Consider the following 21,860-nt stretch of genomic DNA (forward strand, 5'->3'; position numbering starts at 1 on the left):
TATTCTATATTTATTTCGTGCATTTGTTGTTCTGATTATTATTTGTCGGGAGGAATTTCTTTTCTGGTCCAGTCTATTTGGAGTTTTGTAGGCTTCTTGTATGTTCATGGGCATCTCTTTCTTTAAGTTTGGGAAGGTTTCTTCTATTATTTTGCTGAAGATATTTGTTGGCCCTTTAAGTTGAAAATCTTCATTCTCATCTACTCCTATTATCCGTAGGTTTGGACCTTTCATCGTGTCCTGGATTTCCTGGATGTTTTAAGTTAGGATCTTTTTGCATTTTCCATTTTCTTTGATTGTTGTGCCGATGTTCTCTATGGAATCTTCTGCACCTGAGATTCTCTCTTCCATGTCTTGTATTCTGTTGCTGATGCTTGCATCTATGGTTCCAGATTTCTTTCTTAGGGTTTCTATCTCTAGTGTTGCCTCATTTTGGGTTTCCTTTATTGTGTCTACTTCTCTTTTTAGGTCTAGTATGGTTTTTTTCATTTCCATTACCTGTTTGTATGTGTTTTCCTGTTTTTCTTTAAGGACTTCTACCTGCTTGGTTGTTTTTTCATGTTTTTCTTTAAGAACTTGTAACTCTTTAGCAGTGTTCTCCTGTATTTCTTTAAGTGAGTTATTAAAGTCCTTCTTAATGTCCTCTACCATCATCATGAGATATGCTTTTAAATCCGGGTCTAGCTTTTCGAGTGTGTTGGAGTGCCCAGGACTGGGTGAGGTGGGAGTGCTGCATTCTGATGATGGTGAGTGGTCTTGGCTTCTGTTAGTAAGATTCTTACGTTTGCCTCTCGCCATCTGATAATCTCTGGAGTCAGTTGTTATAGTTGTCTCTGGTTAGAGCTTATTCCTCTTGTGATTCTGTTAGTTTCTATCAGCAGACCTGGGAGACTAGCTCTCTCCTGAGTTTCAGTGGTCAGAGCACTCTCTGCAGGTAAGCTCTCCTCTTGCAGGGAAGGTGCCCAGATATCTGGCATTTGAACCTGCCTCTTGGCAGATGTTGTGTTCCACTCACCAGAGGTCCTAAGATCCTGTGGAGAGTGCTCTGGGGACCTTGGGGGTGTCCGCAGACTCAGTGCCCAAGGTGACCTGGTGCTGGGGCCGACCAGAAGGGACTTGTGACCCTGGTCAGTCTGGGTTTCTGGATTCTCCAATTAATGCTGTCTCAGGTCCCACACGATTGGTTTGTAACAGAAGTTGTGTTCCACTCACCAGAGGTCCTAAGATCCCCTGGAGAGTGCTCTGGGGACCTTGGGTCTGTCCACCAACTCGACGCCCAAGTGACCCAGTGCTGGGGCTGACCAGAAGGGACCTCTTTTTCTTTTATAAAGTAATGAAAGCTATGTGTTGTGTTGATTTTGGTGGCAAAACAGAAGTTCAAAGTGCAATAATGAAACCCTCCAGTTCTGAAACTCCATCTCAGTGTCCAGTTGCCTGAACCAGCGCCCGTTCATCTTTCCTGCTAACCTTAGTATTTTGTATATTGCACACTTGAATGTTTATTGTATCTTACAGATTTATTTCAATAGCACGTCTTTGGAAAAGATGACTACGGGGCAACTCTTGATATAGAATGTCAAATGTCTGTTTGACCTTTAACATCATCACCTATGTTTCCATTATTTTATTAATGAAATGATTACATCCTTATATTCAGCCACATATTCATTTGGCTGTGAGATCAAAACCATTCTTAACTATTCAGCTGCCTTCTAGGAACAGCATCTTTAACGTTTAAGCCCTTTGATACCCACATTATGGAACCTCGGAGCTAAATTCCTACTGTCCACTATGAATGAGGTCTCAGATGGGAGGCTTGTTTTATTTGTGGTCCCTGGGGACAGCTGACAATGACTGTGAATGTTTGCTCTGTCCCCCTTTCACTCCTTCCAGCTGAAGTGCGCAGAGACCTGGAGCCTCAATGGTCTGGTTAAACACGTCTTAGGGAAACAACTTTTGAAAGTTAAGTCCATCCGCTGCAGCAATTGGAGTAATTTCCCCCTCACTGAGGACCAGAAACTGTATGCAGCCACTGATGCTTATGTATGTATTTAAAGACCTTTAGTATGACATCATTCTCATTTCTTGTACCAAATCACTTTAGTAAATATGTACTGGGGTTATGTCCTTAGCTGAAATATTTTATTATAGTTTGGCATTAAAATTTTCTTAGGAATACATCAAGTGAAATTCTCCATGTTTATTAGAAAATACCAATTAATAGGTTGTTTATCAGTAGTTATTTCTACTATCACGATGTAAAGTGATGTCCAACTCCTGTGTAAAAGAATGTGAACTTACTGAAAACATGAAAGGCTTTGAGCTTAGCAGGCACAAATGGTTTGATGATGTATTTTGTATATAAGCAACTCAGAATCAGAAAAATCACAGGCTTTCCATATTTAAACTAGCCTTATTCCCTACATTTATATTTAAAATGTGGAAATTTAGATAAATTGCCTCCAAGTTTAGTTGCTGCTCTTCTTAGATGTATTTTCATATGTGTAATCTGTACATACTGGCATCTAGGCTTGTCTTTATAAATAGTACTGTGGTCTGTGTGTGCTTTACCTTAAGAAATGTATCTTTTGTAAATTTCTTTGCCCTAGATCATACTTATTGCTCATATTTAAATAGTATTTATTGATAAATATCTTGTTATTTTTCCACTTTACATTTATTTTTAAGACATTGATACTCTAACTTTTAGCCAGAAAAACAAAGGAAAACCAACTGTCTTAGTCAGGGTTTCTATTCCTGCACAAACATCATGACCAAGAAGCACGTTGGGGAGGAAAGGGTTTATTTGGCTTACATTTCCATACTGCTGTTTATCACCAAGGAAGTCAGGACTGGAACTCAAGCAGGTCAGAAAGCAGGAGTTGATGCAGAGGCCATGGAGGGATGTTCTTTACTGGCTTGCTTCCCCTGGCTTGCTCAGCCTGCTCTCTTATAGAACCCAAGACTGCCAGCCCAGAGATGGTCCCACCCACAGGGGCCTTTCCCCCTTGATCACTAACTGAGAAAATGCCTTACAGTTGGATCTCATGGAGGCACTTCCTCAACTGAAACTCCTTTCTCTGTGATAACTCCAGCTGTGTCAAGTTGACACTAAACTAGCCAGTACAGCAATGGATACTTTTTGTCAGGAAAACAGCTGGATGAGTTGGGACTTGATGCTGTTCCTTTGGCTTTCTTTGCTTCCTTGCTCACTTGCTTTAAACAAAATAATAGACTCTCTTGCAGCTTATTCTGCTCTTGAACTGTTCATGCAGCTAAGGCTGGCCTTAATGTCCGGATCCTCTTGCCCCCGTCTCCCTGTTATGGAGATTGCAGGCTGTAGTGTCTATATTCTTGACAGTTTGTATGACTTGATCAAGTCTGTGAAAAATACCCAGCATGCATTGTTGTTTATACACTGACCAGCATTCTCAGTTGGTTTAATGAAATCTCAAGAATTGGATAGGATCCGTCACCAAAACAGATGTTTCTTACTAGATGGTAGTTATTAGATTTTGTTTACAGATCATTTCATTTGGATACCTACTTACAATACTGAAAACTAGTAAGTGAAAATTTAAAGCTGTATTTTATAGCCTAGGCAGCTTTTGTTTCCCCATTGGGATAGTGCTTACATGAAGACCTGCGTCTTTGCATACTGAAATAGTTTTACTTCATTTTTGGAGAGTGTCTTGGAAATCAATCTTGTAGATGTTGCTTGAGAGATGACATATATATTTATTTTGGTAATCTTTAACTTGTACTTTGTTTTTCTTTTGTCATTTTATAGGCTGGTCTTATCATCTATCAAAAATTAGGAAATTTGGGTGATACTGCTCAAGTGTTTGCTCTAAATAAAGGTATGTTGTGGCCTAAAATAAAAGATAAAAGTATGAATTTGCTGTTTTGTGAGATTCATTTCAAAAAGTCAAAGTATTATGTATCTTTGCAAAGTCTTATGGTACTTCTTAAATGTCTGAACAGTGTTGCTGTAAAGGTGACATCCATCAGGATCAGGAATTGGAGTTGTAGATCTTTCCTTGGGGAAAACAGGGCTTCCATTGCTTGTTTGATAGTGTTGCTGCTCTTCTTGTCCATGGAGTGGCCATGTTATTGTCCTTGATAACATCAGTGAGCCAGCCAGCTGCCTCTTGGCTGGTAACACCCACATTCTTTTTACACATGTTTAAAATGGATTTGCCTCGACCATTCCTGTGTATACGGTGCACTGTAGTGTTCTGCTTTTCTGTGTTCGGTTGCTGTTTTCTTCACTCAGCTTCATTGACCCTGTCAGATGCTTTGATCTGTTAGTGATTGCAGGCAGAGTCAGCCAGTAGGTGGATGAGCACTAGCTTTTGTGCTGCAGAATCTTTGTGGTGGAGCCTTAGCCGTCTGACCTGTAAGATGTCCCTTTCCCCAGACTTGTAATGTGGACAATAGATAAATGTCTATCTCATGGATTGGTTGTGACCACTAAAGGGACAGATGGTCAGAGAAAATTGTTAAATAGCTTGAACAGTCCTATAATACATGATCTGAAATGCTTTGAAATCGGAAGCTTTTTGGTGATAACATGATTTACATATTCATTAGAATATTTCATTGAAAATATTTCCTGGAAGAAGCAATACTTGAGCTGAAACCTAAAATAGGAACAGACATTTGCCAGCCAAAGCCAAAGGGAAAATGATAGACAGGTACAAAGCCTCAGAGGGCAGCTCTCTGGAACTTGTGCAGTGTAAGGAAACTGTTGACTGTGACAATGTAATGTAGGAGAAGCAGAAAAATGAGACAGGCCTCACTACAGAGGTTATGTAGCCTTCCGAAGAGCAAATTGAAGCTGTTATTGACGGTTCTAAATGTGGAAGTGAAATGCGCTGTTTTTAAAACAAGCTAACAAAACAAGCTGTAGAATAAAACACACACTAACTAAGCGAGCCACAGAGAAAGAAAGCGGATTTTAGGATTACAAAAGAATGGTGGGAAAGGCTTTTTGGAGGTTATGATGGTAAGCCAAGAAAGAGGAATCGGTAACTTGAATTGGTTATTTGTGTCAAGGGTTGGCACAGTGGATAGCGTCAGCCTAGATTTAATGGAGGAATAGAGGCAACAGAATCTGCTGTAATGACAGGCACAAGCCAAGGATCCTCCTGGCTTTTGGCTGCACGACAGATTAAAATCCAGGTTAAAGACTCTCTTTATATAGATCAGGCTGGCCTAGACCTCAGAGACCTGCCTGCCTCTGCCTCCTGAGTGCTGGGATTAAAGGTGTGCACCACCACCACTCAGCTGGAAGTAAAGTTTTATAGTTGTTTTTTAGACATGTTCAAGGAGAGTAACATCTCAGGTAGCAAGAGGGTTGTAGCCTGTGGACACCTAGATATGTAGGTTGTATCTCAGAAGACAGTTTGTCTGAGATAAAATGTAAGCACTAAGAGTCCTAAGAAACTGCTGGCGTCTAATCTTTGTGTGGGGGAGGGGACACTATAGGAGTTGCCCTGGGTGTGGAAGGAAATGAGAAAGTGCTGGACAATTCAAGTACCAGTGTGCTGAAAGTCAAGGGAGGACTAGGTTTGAGGGAAGAGGATGTTATCAACTGTTTTGAATTCTGCTGAGATTTTGGCAAAGTGAAGGCTTGTAGGCAATCATCAGATTTGGCACAATGGCCACTATCATTTGTAACCTTGTACACAGGTGGTTCTCAACCTTCCTGATGCGGTGACCCTTTAATACAGTTCCTCATGCTGTGATGGCACCAACCATGGCATTATTTCTATTGCTACTTCATGACTGTAGTTTTGCCACCATTATGAATTGTGATGTAACTATCTGATATACAGGATGTTTGATTTGTAAACCCTGTGAAAGAGCCATTTGATCAATCATTGTTCTGTGCTCTACTTCTGGTGTCCTGGGTGTTGACAAAAGAGTATTGCAATCAGAGGGTGAACTTCTAGAGCAGACAGGGTCCAGAGGCTTTGGTAGTATAAAAATATTATAGGCATAGCAAGAATAAAGTAGTTTGATGAGGTAGAAACCGGTACTAAAATTATATCAACCATATTACTGCAGATAGTGGAGAAAGATGTAAGGAATTGATTTTAAGTGTATGTAAATAATATTTTAAAAAACTTGATTTAGAAAGGGAACGTTCATAAAATACAAGTTTGTCTAGTGTTTGCTATATATTAGTGTTCATTATGTATTGATTTTATCTGACAAGCAAGGTAACATGCTATTTGGCTCTCTGAAGGAAGAGCTACAAATGCTTAGAGCTGAGAAAGTACAAAGGCACTGAGGGCAACTGCTTTCCTACTGTAAGGAACAGTAATATAACCAAAGAGAAATGAGTGTGAGGGAGACTTGTAGGAAACAAGGCTGGAAAAGAGGCTTGGGGCCAGTCAGTTAGGGCATCAGATTTTGTGAATTGGGCTTGATGTTTTAATACTCAACAACCACAGTACAATGATGGCCAATAGGAAACCCTTAGTTTGGGCATGTGGAGCAGCAGAATAAAATAATCCAGATTTTGTCTTAAAATGTTTTTTTTCTCACTGCTGTAAGAAGGTCAGGAAGTTAGATAGGAGGCTATTTCAATTGTCCAGAAATAGAAGATAATTGTACTGGGCCAGTGGAGGTAGCAAGAAATGTTAATGCAGTAGGTATTCTGAAGGTATACACTGAAGAATTCTAGGTGAATTCCTTATAAAGGGTGAGGAAAAGACTCTGCTAGGATGGCCAAGGTATCTTCCTTTTCTTTTCTTTTCTTTTCTTTTCTTTTCTTTTCTTTTCTTTTCTTTTTCGGTTTTTCGAGGCAGGGTTTTTCTGTTTAACAATGGATGTCCTGGAGCTCACTCTGTAGACCAGGCTGGCCTTGAACTCAGAAATCTGCCTACCTCCGCCTCCCAAGTGCTGGGATTAAAGGCGTCTGCCACCACCGCCTGGCTTAAGGTATTTTTCTTGAATAACCTGATGACTGGCAGGGTCAGAGTGCAAGATGATATGAAGAGTATGTTTTGGTGGGAAAAAATCCACCAAAGTTGCAACGTGGGCATGAAAAAAACTATAGGTGGATTTTGATATCCACGAACGGCTCCATACTAGTTATTTCCTGTTACTGTGAAAACACCGTGAACAGAGAGGTCTTTAAGGAAAGGAGTTCCTTTTGGCTCACAGTCCCAGAGGGAACAGTCTTCAGCGGCTCTGCAGAAGCATGGCAGAAAGCAGCCGGAGTGGCAGGGGGCAGGAAACTGTTAGGTCACATCTTGAACAGCAGTCTCGAAGCAGAGAGAGCAAACAGGAAGTAAGGTGAAGCTGTGCACTCTCAAAGCTAACCCCAGTGTCAGACTTACTCCCGGAAGGTTGCACCACCTAAACCTCTCCAAATGGAGTCACCAACTGAGCATCCAGTGTTCCACTGCCCGCGAGCCTGTGGGAAGTATTTCTCACCTAACCACCACTGCACTGTGAGAAATGGGATTCCAGAGTGTACGGCGGAAGGTGGGGTTAGAAATATAGATTGTCCTGCCAGTGGTGAAACTGGACAAGATAAAATTGGGAGTGAATAAACTGAAGAATATAGGTGGTGGCAGCTGCAAGGTCACACTGACATTTAGAAAATGAGAGTGGCCCGAGGGTGGAGATGGGGCATCAGTGAATGAGAAGTGGGGCGAAGGACATGCTTTAAATAGGAAGGAGACATCAGCCCCTTAAACCTCGGAGGAGTTGAACGATGGATTAACCATTAGGGTTGATAATGTGGTAGCCTTCCCAGCGGAAGCTGTGCGGCTGAGGGCAAAACTCTTGAGTTGAAGTTAATTTAGGAGAAAATAAGAGCAGAACATTTGAGGATGAGCAGCAGGCGTTGGAAACGTAAAAGAGAAAGAAAAGGTGTAAAATTGTTATCTCAAGATAAGCGGGTTCTGCGTCATGAGTTTAAAGCGAAACCGGCCATTATCATTTTGTTTTATTTTCAAGAATGTCCAGCTACTTAGGCACGGATTAGCTAAAGAAGTTGAGTATGATTAGAGTAGACTTTGCCCCGTGAGTTCCATGGAGGTGGGTAAAGAAAAAAGGCAGAAGTGGAGAGTCTGTATCAAATGAATGGCTAGGAAAGGAAAGGAGACCAGGTAGGGAGAGTAGGAGTGGGCACTGGAGGGGGCGGATTCAATAGGTTTCATTCTGAAGTGTTAACTCACTGAGCTGGGGTTAGCAAGTCAGAAAGAGTGGTGGGATGGCTGTATTTATGGTGGAAAGTATTTTGGGTGCAGTGGAGGTTTTATTGGGCAGTTTTAAGGTCGAGGGTCTGATTGTGGGAATGAGTAGCTCAGGTTAGATGAGGAAGACTGTTGGAATGAAGGGTGACCCTTGGGCAAGGGTTCCAAACGGTGTTAAGTTTGAACGTGCCTGGATTGGGGCTTACTGACTTCCAAGTCAGAAACAGTGTCGGGTGAGTTGAGAGTCTCAGGCTTGTCCTCTGGTCCAGGTCAGTAACATTTGGATTGCATAATGTATACATTTGGAATTCACTCTAAATTTCAAATAGCAAAAATTTGAAAGGAACATTAAAACAAGGGAGTAAAGAGGAAAGTGATTTAGAGATTCCAGAGGGAAGTGTTCTGTTAGAGTTCATTGTGGGAATAGATGAAAATCTGGATACTAACACTATGCTATGATGTGGTTAAATAAAATCTCTGCTTTCTAATTTGAATATTAATCCCCCCCTCTCTTCTTTTATTTAGCAGAGGAAAACCTACCTCTGGAGATGAAGGAACAGTTGAATTCAATCTCCGAAGAAATGAGGGATCTAGCCAATCGTTTTCCTGTCACTTGCAGAAATTTGGAAACTCTCCAGAGGTTAAATATTGTGCTTTTTAAAATATTTATTTTATTTTTAATTGTATGTGTATGTGCGTTCAATCACCTTTTATGCTATTTTCTTAAACACGGATTTCTGATTTTTCCAGAATGCCTGCTCGGTATAAATTACATATACCTACGGCTTGGCTTTATAACAGCAAGCTAAGTAGGCTTTATTAGCATCAAGAACTCACAACAGAGTGGTTTGAAGTTTATTGTAGGAAGGAACAGTTGTTTTTGTCTCCGAGGACCCTAATAGAATTAGTGTTATTTAGTGTTGTTTAGTCATTTATTTAAATTCAGTGTGCTGTGGTGTTGCTGCAGTATGCTTAGCATTCTGCTGGCTGTTGAGCTTGTCTGTTGCTAACTAATGAGCATGAGAGAAATCTTAAGGAAGGAAATGTGCATGCCACCATGTATGCCTTCATAGGCCAGCCTTTAATGTTAGAGTAAGTGGTTATGTCTTACTCTGATGTGAGTGCATGGTAAATAAGACATTATAATAGTATCACTGTTGCTATAGCAACACATTTATTTCACAATTAAATTGAATCATAACTTCTCATACCATATTATTTATACACAGTTGTTATATATAAGCAGTATATGTATATGCATATAATTATATACTGTGTATATAGTAAAATTTACAAAATTGCCGGGCACCACGGTACATACCTGTAATCTGTGCATTCAGGAGGCAGAGGCAGGAGAATTCCAAGCTCAAGGCCAGCCTGACTAATAAAAAGCTTTATAAATGTTTATTATTTTAAAATAACCTGTTATTAGATTTTGAATTTAATTAATAGTTTTAAAAGCTTTTTGGATCATTTTCTGTGTATGGCTGTTTTTGCCTGCATGTATGTCTCTGTACAACTTATGTGATGTATTCCTGAGAGGAGCAGAGGAGGGCATTGGATCTTCTGGAACTGGTGTGACAGACAGTTGGAAGCTGCCATGTGGGGTCTCCAGAAGAGCAGCCAATGCTCGTACTGCTGAGCTATCTTTCCAGCCCTGGATTTAATTTTGATCTTGATTTTTGCTTATGTTAATATAGACTTTGACAGTTTAAGGTTGAGCTAAACTTGGGAGAGTTGATAATTGTGTAGTTTTGGTTTTTTGAGCATTTTTGTACATTTTATTATGATCATAATTACTTTCCATTACACTCTCTTATCCCCCTGATTCCTGCTGACTCCCTTTTACTTAAGTCGCTCCTTTCCTTCTTTCACATTTTCATGTGTGTTTGTGTATTTGTGTGTGCATGTGTGAGTGTCTGTGTGTGTGCATGTGTGTGTGCATGTGTGCATGTGTGAGTGTGTGTGTGTGTGTGTGTGCATGTGTGTGTGTGCGTGTGTGTGTGAGTGGCACTGAGTTTATTTAGGAGTATTTGTATGAGCATGGTTAAGAGACTGCTGACTAAGCAATGGCAGCTTTTCCAGTGACTACTGAAGAGAATGATGACTGTTTGCCTAGAAGCCAAGCAAAAGCTCCCTAGGGAAGGACACGGTGGGCCACTTTGGAGCTTCTCCATCAGCGTGGGAGCGGCGGAAGGCCCTGTGTTTTATTTGCTGCGTGTTTATGATTTCAGTAGCCATGCAATGTCTACATGGCAATGTTTCACAGCGCTCCCCCACATCGTCTGACTCTTTCAGTTTGTCCATCCATCCTCTTATGTCCACTGGGCCACTGAAGGAGTGATATGTACGTGCTGGTCCCAATTCAGGCAGAGCACCCAGTACTCATTTATGCTCAACACTTTGATCATTGTGAGTCTTCTTTAGCCAAAAGCTTCTTTGACCAAGACTGAGAGTAGCACTCTGGGTAAGAACAAATAGTTCGAAGGCAATATGATATGTGTCTATCTAGCAGTGTGTCAGCAGTTGGTACCCCTCTGCTAGGGCCTGTGATTTCCCCAGCCAAAGGCTTCTGACCAGATTTATACTTCCAGTCATGTATTCCCTCCTGAAGGTCCAGGCTTCAAATCCCTGGATTGCTGATTGGCGTGACCCACCCCCAGTCATGTCATTGGTTCTCCAGCAGACATACCTTGCCTGGCAGGTTGGTACTGTAGCATGCAGGGTACAGAGTTGGATAAGACCCTTGATGTCCATCGCCACCCCTGCCCTCTGGCAGGTGGCATAGTACCTTTTCCAAGTATGAATGCTGACTGGCAGGATGAAACTGAAGCATCTGGTCAGTTCCAGTTTGATTTTTCTGTGTCTTGTAAGAATGAGCTTCCAGTGTAGGACCAACCCCTGGACAAACTCAGACTTTGATGGTTTATTCTCAGGCAAGAGCAGAGTTTCATCTGAACCATTAAAATAAAAATTAACTGGAGCTACCTGAACATTTCTGGTTTTATAAATCATTGAGTTAAATATTGAAAAATTAGAATACATAGCCCAAAGCACTTATTGCATAACACCACACGTCTCTTTGTTTATTACCATCTTTTGTCTTTCTCTAATTTCTTCACTTATTTAGGTAATTTTTCTTTCCTTAGTGCTGAGGATTGAGCTTGAGGCCTTGTGCACCCCAGGCAAGCATCACAGAGTTGTCTTTAAAGTAGTCCTGTTGTTTGGTGTTCTGCACAGCGTTTCCTATTTACACTACACTCAGAATGTATTACCTACAATTTCTACCTTTAGTTTCTTTAAAGTGGAATGATAATTCAATATACTTGAAGTCATGTGACTACAAAGTCCTAAGAATTTTAAAGTTTTTTTCTTATGAGCTTTTGCAGTTATTTTGACTATGGGGTATAATTTTTTTATTATAATTTTTATGTAATAGATGATTATATTTTCCTTATCCCCCCAACCCTTTCCAGATCTTAACCACCTCCCTACCCACCCAAGGTTTGAGCCCCTTTCTATCAACAATGAACAATCTAACAAAGAAAAATCAGAACAAACAAAAAACCAGTAAGGAAAAACAGTTACCTCAACAAAATGAAATAAAAAGCCTACAAAAAAAAAAGCAAGGCGTTCATTTTGTGTTGGTTAGCTGCTCCTGGGCATGGGGCCTGCCCTGGACTGTTGTCAATACATCCAGTGACATGTAATTAGAGAAAACAGATTTTTTTTCTTTCCCAGCTTTTGCAAAGAAGTTTTTAGTTAGGAATGCTGGGATTTTGTCTAGATTGAACCTTTGCTATTCATGTGCAAGCTACCACAGTCTCTGGGAGTTCATATGTGCATCAGTCTTGTATCTGGAAGACAGTGTTTCTGTGTCATTTTATTGTAGAATTTACTACTTACCTGAGAGTTATCAATATTTTTTTTTCTTTTTTAGTTTTGTTTTTTGACTTTGTTATTTTGTGGTTAAGGTATGGCTTGCTTCCTCCTCTTCTGATTTACTGGTCTGGGATTGTTCCTTCTGTTTTCTTGGGTGTGATTAACTGCTTCAGACTAAAGTTTTCCTTCTAATGCCTTCAGTAGTGTTGGTTTAGTAGACTGATATGCTTAAAATTGGTTTAATCACAGAATGTCCCCCTCAGCCCCAAGCTACTGTGATTGATAGTTTTGCTGGGTATAGTAGTCTGGGCAGGGATTTGTGATCTTTCAGAGCTTGTAGACTATTCGCCCAGGTCCTTTATGGTTTTCAAAATCTCCATTTAAAAGCCAGAAGATATTTTAATAGCCCTACCTTTATATGTTATATGGTCTTTAAACCTTGTAGCCTTTAATATTCTTTCTTTCCTCTGTATGTTTAGTATTTTGATTATGTGGTGAGGGATTATTTTTTTCTATTCCTATCTATTTCATTTTCTGTATACTTCTTGTACCTTAAAAAACCTTTTCCTGCTTTAGTTTGGGAGAACTTTCTTGTATGGTTTTGTTAATAATATTTTCTGTGACTTTACATGGATTTCTTCTCCTTCCTCTATATCTACTTTTTATAAGTTTGATCCTTTCATTGTATTACAGGATTCCCAAATGGCTTGTGCCTGTGTCTTTTTAGATTTAACATTTTTTTGACTGAACTGTACATTTTTTTCTACCTTGTATTTAAGACTTGAACTTCATTTTTCCATGTTGTGTGATATGTTGGTGACCCTTACCTCTCAAGTTTTTCATTAACACTCTGAGTTTTTTATTTTTAGAAAATTTATTAACAAATAACAAATTTACCAACAGAACTTTGTTGACTCTTCCCATGTGTTTAGTCCAGAATAAAATGAAATAGTTTTTGCTTTGTTTTTTGTCATATCTTATTGCTGCAGTTTACATTTCATTAAATTAATTATCAAAAAGGGCCACCTGGCATAAAGGGGATGGGGACTCAGAGTTAGTAAACTCTGAGTGAGTATGCAAAGCTACTTCTACAATGAGAAGCACCTGATCACACAGGCAAGTTGGCTGTTACTCATATTCATGTGTGGCCGCGTGGAAATGAGGAACAGTTTTAGTCCAATGGGTCTCCTCAGTAAGCTTTCGTTTAGTAAGAACCTTTAAAACTCATCTTTACAGTGAATAAAATTAGAGCTGAATAATGCTTCTTGAATTTTTTTTAGGGTTCCTGTAATATTGAAGAGTATTTCAGAAAATCTCTGTTCATTGAGAAAGGTGATCTGTGGTCCTACAAACACTGAGACTAGACTGAAGCCGGGCAGTAGTTTTAATTTACTGTCATCAGAGGATTCAGCTGCTGCTGGAGAAAAAGAGAAACAGATTGGAAAACATAGTACTTTTGCTAAAATTAAAGAAGAACCATGGGACCCAGAACTTGACAGTTTAGTGAAGCAAGAGGAGGTTGATGTATTTAGAAATCAAGTGAAGCAAGAAAAAGGTGAATCTGAAAATGAAATAGAAGACAATCTGTTGAGAGAAGATATGGAAAGAACTTGTGTGATTCCTAGTATTTCAGAATATGAACTCCAAGATTTGGAACAGCAAGCTAAAGAAGAAAAATATAATGATGTTTCTCACCAACTTTCTGAGGTACTGAATCGAGAGGGAATAATATATTCATCAGTGGTTGGCTTACTTTGTTGTATAAATGCACAAAAGAACAAATATTTTAGTTTTTGTGGGATGTATGGTCTCTGTTGTATCTATCCAGTTCATCCGTTGTAAAGCGGCCATAGACACATGCAAGCAGTGGTACCTGTGTGCTTCAATAAAACTTTATTTAAAAATACAAACAGAAGGCCATGTTAACTTGTGAGATCCACTTAATACAATAAGTAGAATTGTATAAGTGAAAACATTTGCTGCTTTTCTATTTATGTTTTTTATATGATAGATAATAGTTTTTTGGTGGATTCTTCCTAAGTATTTACTCATCCAAAATAATGATTTGATTTGGGGGGTGGGTGGGTTTTATTCCTTCAGATAGAAATTATTTGTTAGGGTGGAAGGGTCCTTTGATTTACAGGCATCCATACTGTGACCTGGAGAACCAGGAAGCTCTTGTCTCCTTCCTAATTCTTATTAGCTTGCAAATTACTGAAGACATTTATCATTTCTGGGAGGTTTTTCTTCTTCTCTTCTCTTCTCTTCTCTTCTTTTCTCTTCTCTTCTTTTCTCTTCTTTTTTTTTTTTTTGCAATAACAAATTTCATTTTAGATTTTGAAAAGATTGTATAGGTTTAAACCTCTCAATTTCATTATAGAAGTGGAAACACAGTCTTATACACAATTCTTTCATTTGTTTACAGCAGTTTTTCAATTGTTTCTATTGAGTATATAAATGTAAATTGTTTTAAAAATTTCAAAATATTCTCATTCTAACTTTTTGTGAATCAGATTCCCTCTCTAGAAAATGCTTTCTTTCACTTACATGTGCATCATTCTAATTCTGTAGAAATTTCTAATTAGATCTGTACTTTCATATTTTTATATGTTAGAGAATTATGCTCATGAGTTTGATTTGACTGATATCTTTTATATCAATTATTGCCATTTTATTATGTAATGATTAGCATCATTTTTATTATTTAAGACTGCATTTAGAAATCAAGAAAACCTTACTCAGTTAAAAATGTGTTTTAATAGCTTTAAATTAGCATGTTAATTAAGGCTATTTTCATTTTCCCATTAACAAATTAAATATGAAGCATTTGGGGAGATATTCCTTCACATTTCTTCTTGATTGTGTGTGTGTGTGTGTGTGTGTGTGTGTGTGTGTGTGAAGGGTAGATTTGCAGCTTGTTAGGCACCCGGTTCCTTGGGATTGCTAAATTATTGTAAAGATTCTTCATATCCAAACATCAACAATAGATCAAGAAAATAATATATCTAGTATTTTTCAAATAGATGTTCTTTGTAAAACTAATTTATTGAAAGGTTATTATGTATTAGTCTTTGGTATTTTTAAATCGATATATGTAAGAAAACCATTGATTTTCTTGGTTTGTACAGACTTTCTTTTTAACATTGTATAGAATGCCATTTATTGGAAAGTTGGGGAGACCCAGCTTGACCTGGATTGACCTTCAACTTGCACTTTCTCTTCTTTTGCATGTTGATTCTACTTGAAGTCTGTTTATCTAACTTGCCTGTCTTTTTAATTACTCTCTCTCTCTCTCTCATTATTTAAAGATTAAAAAACTCCTTCTTCCTCTCCCTTCCTCTCTGTACTCATGCTGTGAACATATAAATATGCTTTAAACATCTGCCTATTAAAGAAGAGGAAGATGTCTAAATACTTCAGTGAAAACACCTGAGAGTATAGTGTCAATCTCGCAGGACGTTAATCTTTGAAATCCTTTTCTTTAAAGCATTTATCTCCCAATGATGATGAAAATGACTCCTCCTATATAATTGAAAGTGATGAAGATTTGGAAATGGAGATGCTGAAGGTATGTTTGAACACAAGAGAAAGTTACTTCAAGTTTTTAAAAGAACACTTTAATAATTAAAATATTATGCCACCACAATGATATTCATACCCATTATTTAATGTTAGACTTTAATTTTTCAGTTTCCATGTCCTCATCTGTAAGTAGTGTTAGGTGTAACGTTGGGAGTTCTCACGGGAGTTCTGTCTCCTCATACGTCTCTCTCTGGAAACTGGGCAGTAACTAAGCACTTGAGCAGGAAACTCATTTCTTCTTCTTCTTCATGTATTTGCTGTGTTTTAGACATTCTGTTTTTTACTCATTCAATCATTCACAGGGTCTGGATTTTCTTATTGTGTTTTTTTTTTAAATACTGATTATATGTAACTTTATAATGGCTGTTTACTCTGTTATCAAAGCTGAAGTATGGATCTGTGGATTTCTATCCTGTCACTCATCCTCCAGCTTATCAAGTGTCGTAAGCCATGTATAGACAGAAAAATCCAGACTGGGAGAGTAAGGAAAAGCACGATTTAGTTAAATCAAATGAAAAATGAAAAGAAATAGAAGTATGCTTTTGTGTCTGCCTTTTAAGCTGTCGTCTGTAGGTCAGTGTGCTTTTTCTTTTCATGAAATGAGAGTAATTTTCTAGTTCTTTAGTTTTGAGTTTTAGATAAATAAGGATAAATAAAGATGTGGATTCCTAATTGAATTGTAGACCTGAGTCCTCCCTTCCCCATTGGTGTCCATTGCTAACATCACAGTTTATCAGGTAGCCTGTCTCCTATTTAAGAAATATTAGCTAAATCACAATCTCTTCACTAGGTATTCATTTTTCTAGTGCATTCAGTTCAAGTGGTACCAAGTATAGGATGCTTGTAGACATCTGTACCATATATTATACACTGGATATCTCTGTTCTCTGAATATGTTGGTAGAGTTAAAGAAATACCACCACCTCTTTTTCCCCCTCATTTTTCTTTTATAGGATGGAAATATTATACTTTAAAGGATATTCTTAAAACCAAACTAAAAAATAGAATGCCTCATAAAAAGTGAAGATAACGTGTGTTAAATGAATAGTCTATGCAACTCCTTAGTAAAAAGTTTTATAGATACAGCGATTTGAAATATACTAATATTTTTGAAATAGTGGAGAAAATACATATCAAAAAACCTTTTTTTCACATCAGTAATATTTCTTTCCTAAAATTATTTGAATCCTTTTTTACAGTTCCAAAACACATTTATTGCTTGTTCATAATTTAAGCATCATCTTTACTCAAGAAAAATGCAATTGACATGTAACATGGAGAAACCTATGATAAAAATAGCATTAAAATGTTTCATTTTACCACTTAGAATTCTAAAACGTTGAAGTCCAATAAGAAAAACTGGTTAAATTATGCAAATTTTAAATTTACGATACGTTTCCCAGAGGCCATTCATTATGTGCTATTACTGAACCTTGTTTATGCTGGCCATGCTCCATCCTGGCCTCGTGCCTTGGAGCATCTTCAGCACGTATTTATAGAGGAGCACACATGTTCTTTTGTGCTGTTGTTTGCACATCTGCCGGTTTTCAACCAAATTGTAGGCTTTGTTAATAACCCTCCTTTTGTCCTCAGTAAAAAGATACTGTATTGTCAGTGTTCTGCCTCAAATTTCTTTTAAACTTCCAGTCTTTAGAAAACCTAAATAGTGACGTGGTGGAACCCACTCACTCTAAATGGTTGGAAATGGGAACCAATGGGTGTCTTCCTCCTGAGGAGGAAGATGGAGGCGGAAATGAAGCCATCAAAGAGGAGCAGGAAGAAGAGGGTAAGAATCAAGGTGGAAACAAACTCACCTTTCATGGATTTCGTGTCAGTTTTCCCGTGTTTGGAAGTTTAACACGTTGGTGGCATGTAGTTACTTATCCGGTCTATAAGCCAACCACTTAATCCCTTAGTGCTCCTGTCTCTCGGGAACTGTGGTTGATGAAACCTTTAATCCTGAAGTGAAAGATTTGGTTTGGGTCCCAATGACAGTGGTGAAATAGTTTACTAATTGCTTATATTGAATGCCACTGTAGGTGATACAAATACATGCAGTCTGCTACCCAGGAGCTTATGGTTTAAACAAGCGCCACACCAGAGGACTTCCTTATGTTCAATTAAATGTATAGAATAGTAAATGAGTGTGCAAATGATAGAACTGTCATCTACGTGTAAACAATCATGGTCATTTGGCCAACTTTGTAGTACTATCACTATACCTACAATATATTGTGGTGGGAAAATGTGGACATTTCAAAATCATTTTGTAGGTAGAAGGTACTTATGAATGTATTGATGAGTTATTCTCCTTTGTTTCCTTTTGTTAAGTGTAGCCATCTGTTTGTTAAGATGTGCCATAGCACTTATATTTCATGTTTAATGATAGCTTATCTAGAATCTGTGTTTTATCCTTTCTTGGCTGCTTGTGAATCTTTGCATCTATGGACAGACAGGGGTGGGACTTAGGGAGAGCTAACATAGTCCACCATGTGGTACCATTAAAATTTTTGGCTAAAGATTTAAGTAGCTATATTAACCTAACTAAATAGGATAGGTAGCTAAATTAGACCCAGGTAACTTGATTTATATAACTAGATTTAGTTTTAAACAGCTAAATGAAAATTTTATTTTTTTCTGTACACTTAATTTGGGATACTAATATAATTCATGTTTATCATTAATTGAAAATTACTTCTAACATAAAATTTTTATCGGCATTTCTATTGTTTGCTTGGTTTGCTTCATTCTGGATTTTAGATCCTGCAAGTTTCCCAATTACAGGATGTTGGGCCTCTTCTTACCACTATTGCTAAAGTGGACCACAAGGATAGTTCTAGTATGTTAGTAGTGATCAGAGGATTTGCCTGGTGTCATTCTAGATATCTGTAGAGTCAAGTGTGACTAGGATGGAAACAGTGGATTTCACCCATCACTCTGTTCTTTATCAGAGCAATGGAATGAACATTTTCCTCTTCTTGCATAGCATATTTGCTTTTGAACATAAATGTCAATTTTATTATTTTATTTATTTTTAAGACCATTTATTGCCGGAACCCAACGCAAAGCAAATTAATTGCCTCAAGACCTATTTCGGACACAGCAGTTTTAAACCGTGAGTATGATCTCAATTAACTATATAATGTACATATTTTTTTTCACAAAGAGAAAGAGTAAATAACTCATGCCCATATCCTAACAGCAGCAGCCTAATTTTATTGTAGGCATATATGTCAGATATAGATTATATACAACTGCAAAATTATTGGAAGTATTAATTACATAAGTTTCTTTGTCCTTTTAATAGGAAAGGAAGCGGTTCTATTTTTCTTTCACTGGGTGGTTCTATGTAAAAACTATATAATAATAATAAAGAAAGGATTTCTCTCACTGCTGAGTTATCTTTTATTGAGTATGAATTCAGAGGAAAGGCACATTGCTTACTGCTTTCTGCAGGTGTCGCAAGGCACACTGTTGTGAGTCTCTGAGAGAACAGTTTGAGAAGCTGATGGTTTACTGTTTAACATTTCAAAATACATTTACATCTAAAGGGCTGTCTTAGTCCATGTCCCATTGCCGTGAAGGGACACGATGACTACAGCAACTCCTATAAAGGAGAACATTTGATCAGGGCTGGCTTACCAGTTCAGAGGTTTAGCCCATTACCGTGGAGGAAGGCATGGCAGTGTACAGGCAGACATGGTGCTGGAGAAGGAGCTGAGAGTTCTACATCCCAGTTGGCAGGCAGGAGGAAGAGAGAGTGAGACACTGGTTGCGGCTTGAGCTTCTGACACCTCAAAGCCCACATCCAGTGACATACTTCCTCCAACAAGGCCACACCTCCTAATCTGTTCAGATACTGCCGCTCCCTGTGAGCCTTTGGGGAGTGTTTTCATTCCCACCATCACAAGGGCACACTAATAACTAGAAACAATGAGATGAACACAAATGAGATTAGGAACAAGTGCATTTGAATAAGACCAGTAAGTTGCTAACAAACAATCGAGACAGGGTTTTTTCATTTGTTTTTATAACTTTTTTTTTTTGTGTGTGGGTGTGTGTTTTGAGACAGGGCTTCTCTGTGTAGCCCTGGCTATCCTGGAACTCACTCTGTAGACCAGGCTGACTTTGAACTCAGAAATCCACCTGCCTCTGCCTCCCAAGTGCTGGGATTGAAGGCGTGCATCACCACTGCCGGGTTTTTTTTTTTTTTTTTTTTGGTTTGTTTTTTGTAACTTTAAAAAGAATTCATCGAAGCATTTTTCCTTCTTTTAATAAAGATCACCTCCAGTTGATTTCATCTTAGTCCATCACTTTACACAGGTCTCATTTCAAACCTATAGCAGTCCTCTTATTTATTCTAAAATACTAACTTTTCGGTCTATAGTACAAAGCTGGGTATTTGTTTTACACTTTAGATATATGTAATAAAATTAAATATACATACTATATGGCAACTCATGGTTATTCAGTCAGTCTGAATGAGAAGTTAATCAAATGATCAAGTTTTTTCTCTCAAATTTCTAGGATTTGAATATATTTATATAGGTAGCTCTAAAAAAAATCTGAAAGAGTTTATTGGAGAGAAGAAGTTAAATAGATTTGAACTTGTGCATTGGATGCTAGTGATAAAACATTTTACTTTGTACCTTCAAGGGTTCAGTGGAAAGTCATCCATTCTGTATTAGAAGAAAGAAGAGATAATGTTGTTGTCATGGCAACTGGTAAGCTATACTTAAAGTAAATAATTTAATCATCTAAAAGTCATAAAAGGTTTAAAGTGCTTAATCTTTCAGAAACTTATAAAATAAAGGAAGGAATGATTGGGGGAAAAGCCTTCAAACTTATGCATGAGTTACCATGTCCACTTATTCTGCTATATTAGCACACTGTAAGAAGAAAGCAAAGCATCAAGAGTTTCTTTTTATTTTTTTGTGTTTTTTTTTTTTTTATTCAAGGATATGGGAAGAGTCTGTGCTTCCAGTACCCGCCTGTTTATACAGGCAAGATTGGCATTGTCATTTCACCTCTCATTTCCTTAATGGAAGACCAAGTCCTCCAGCTTGAGTAAGTAATGCTTTCACTGCTGCATCGTTGCCTTGGATAAGCAAGTGGAAAGAACATGGCAAGGTAGGATCTTACTACACAGGCCTAGCTAGGCTCTTCTCTCTCAGTCCAGTGGCCCTTTGCCCGGTTGTCCCTCTCTGTTCTATCAATGAAATATCAGAAGGTAAATGTGAATCTAGGTCACAGGATTACATTTTGGGAAGTAACTTGATCTTCTTTATTTTTATTTTTAATTTTTGAGATAGGGTCTTGATATATACATAGATAGATAGTCCAGGGTGGTGTCGCTCTGGCCTCTTGCCTTGCCCTTCATGTTTTGGGCTTACAGAGCATGCACTAGCACCCCTGGCTGCATTCATTAGTAGCAAATGAAGTGTTAGTGGAAGAGTTTACATTCATTCTTGAGGTCTCTAATGCAAGGCTACCTGTTTTCCCTGATCAGGTTTTAAAAGGACTGATTGCTTTACGCTAGTTAGCTGTCTCAAATTCTTTTTTTGTTCTGCTCTCTGGGCTCCCAAGCTTGCAATGAGGTATATATAAAAGTTTACTTTTTAAGATATGCTTTTATTAGTTCTTTGAAAATCTCCTACATGTTTTGATTATAGTCACCCCTCTTCTAACCCTGAGTTCACCTTTCTATTCCTTCTTGAAAGATCCACATTAAAGACTTGCCTCCTCATCAGGCTTTTGAAGGAATATATCAAGTTATATAGACACAAAAAGAAAGGACATTAGAAAGATGAGGAACATATGAGGTTACTGTTTATGTGTGTATTCATCAGAGCGTTTGTCTCCTGTAGGCTGTCCAATGTTCCAGCCTGTTTACTTGGATCTGCACAATCAAAAAATATTCTAGGAGATATTAAATTGTGAGTAATTTATATCATGTCACATAATATTGTAAGATGAATATAGAGTAAGAGAATTTTGTATATATGTTTACTTATATGAGTAAATTGCCCATATTTGAAAACATACTTTAAAAAGCTTTATTTCTGAAATAATAACATAGTTCCATCTCTCCCTTTCCTTTCTTCCTTCCAAACTTTGCCAAACATCCTTCCTTGTTCTCTTTCAGATTGATGGATTTTTTTTCCCCATTAGTTGTCATTA

General features: G+C 38.0%; 1 protein-coding gene across 3 annotated transcripts in view; it reads left to right on the forward strand.

Moving 5' to 3' along the window:
• Wrn (WRN RecQ like helicase) overlaps nt 1–21,860 on the forward strand; it is a 146,993-nt gene that overhangs the window by 43,877 nt on the left and 81,256 nt on the right. For all 3 annotated transcript variants that reach the window (XM_029480716.2, XM_029480718.2, XM_029480717.2), the window contains exons 6-15: nt 1,894–2,043; nt 3,791–3,860; nt 8,742–8,856; nt 13,379–13,805; nt 15,586–15,666; nt 17,328–17,466; nt 18,720–18,795; nt 20,337–20,404; nt 20,639–20,747; nt 21,548–21,616. In XM_029480716.2, coding sequence (XP_029336576.1) covers nt 1,894–2,043; nt 3,791–3,860; nt 8,742–8,856; nt 13,379–13,805; nt 15,586–15,666; nt 17,328–17,466; nt 18,720–18,795; nt 20,337–20,404; nt 20,639–20,747; nt 21,548–21,616 — 1,304 coding nt within the window. The remainder of the gene's footprint in view (nt 1–1,893; nt 2,044–3,790; nt 3,861–8,741; nt 8,857–13,378; nt 13,806–15,585; nt 15,667–17,327; nt 17,467–18,719; nt 18,796–20,336; nt 20,405–20,638; nt 20,748–21,547; nt 21,617–21,860) is intronic.

This window comes from Mus caroli, unplaced genomic scaffold (assembly GCF_978045245.1).
Source record: "Mus caroli unplaced genomic scaffold, Mus_caroli_1 scaffold_10, whole genome shotgun sequence".
In the NCBI taxonomy this organism is placed as follows: domain Eukaryota; kingdom Metazoa; phylum Chordata; class Mammalia; order Rodentia; family Muridae; genus Mus; species Mus caroli.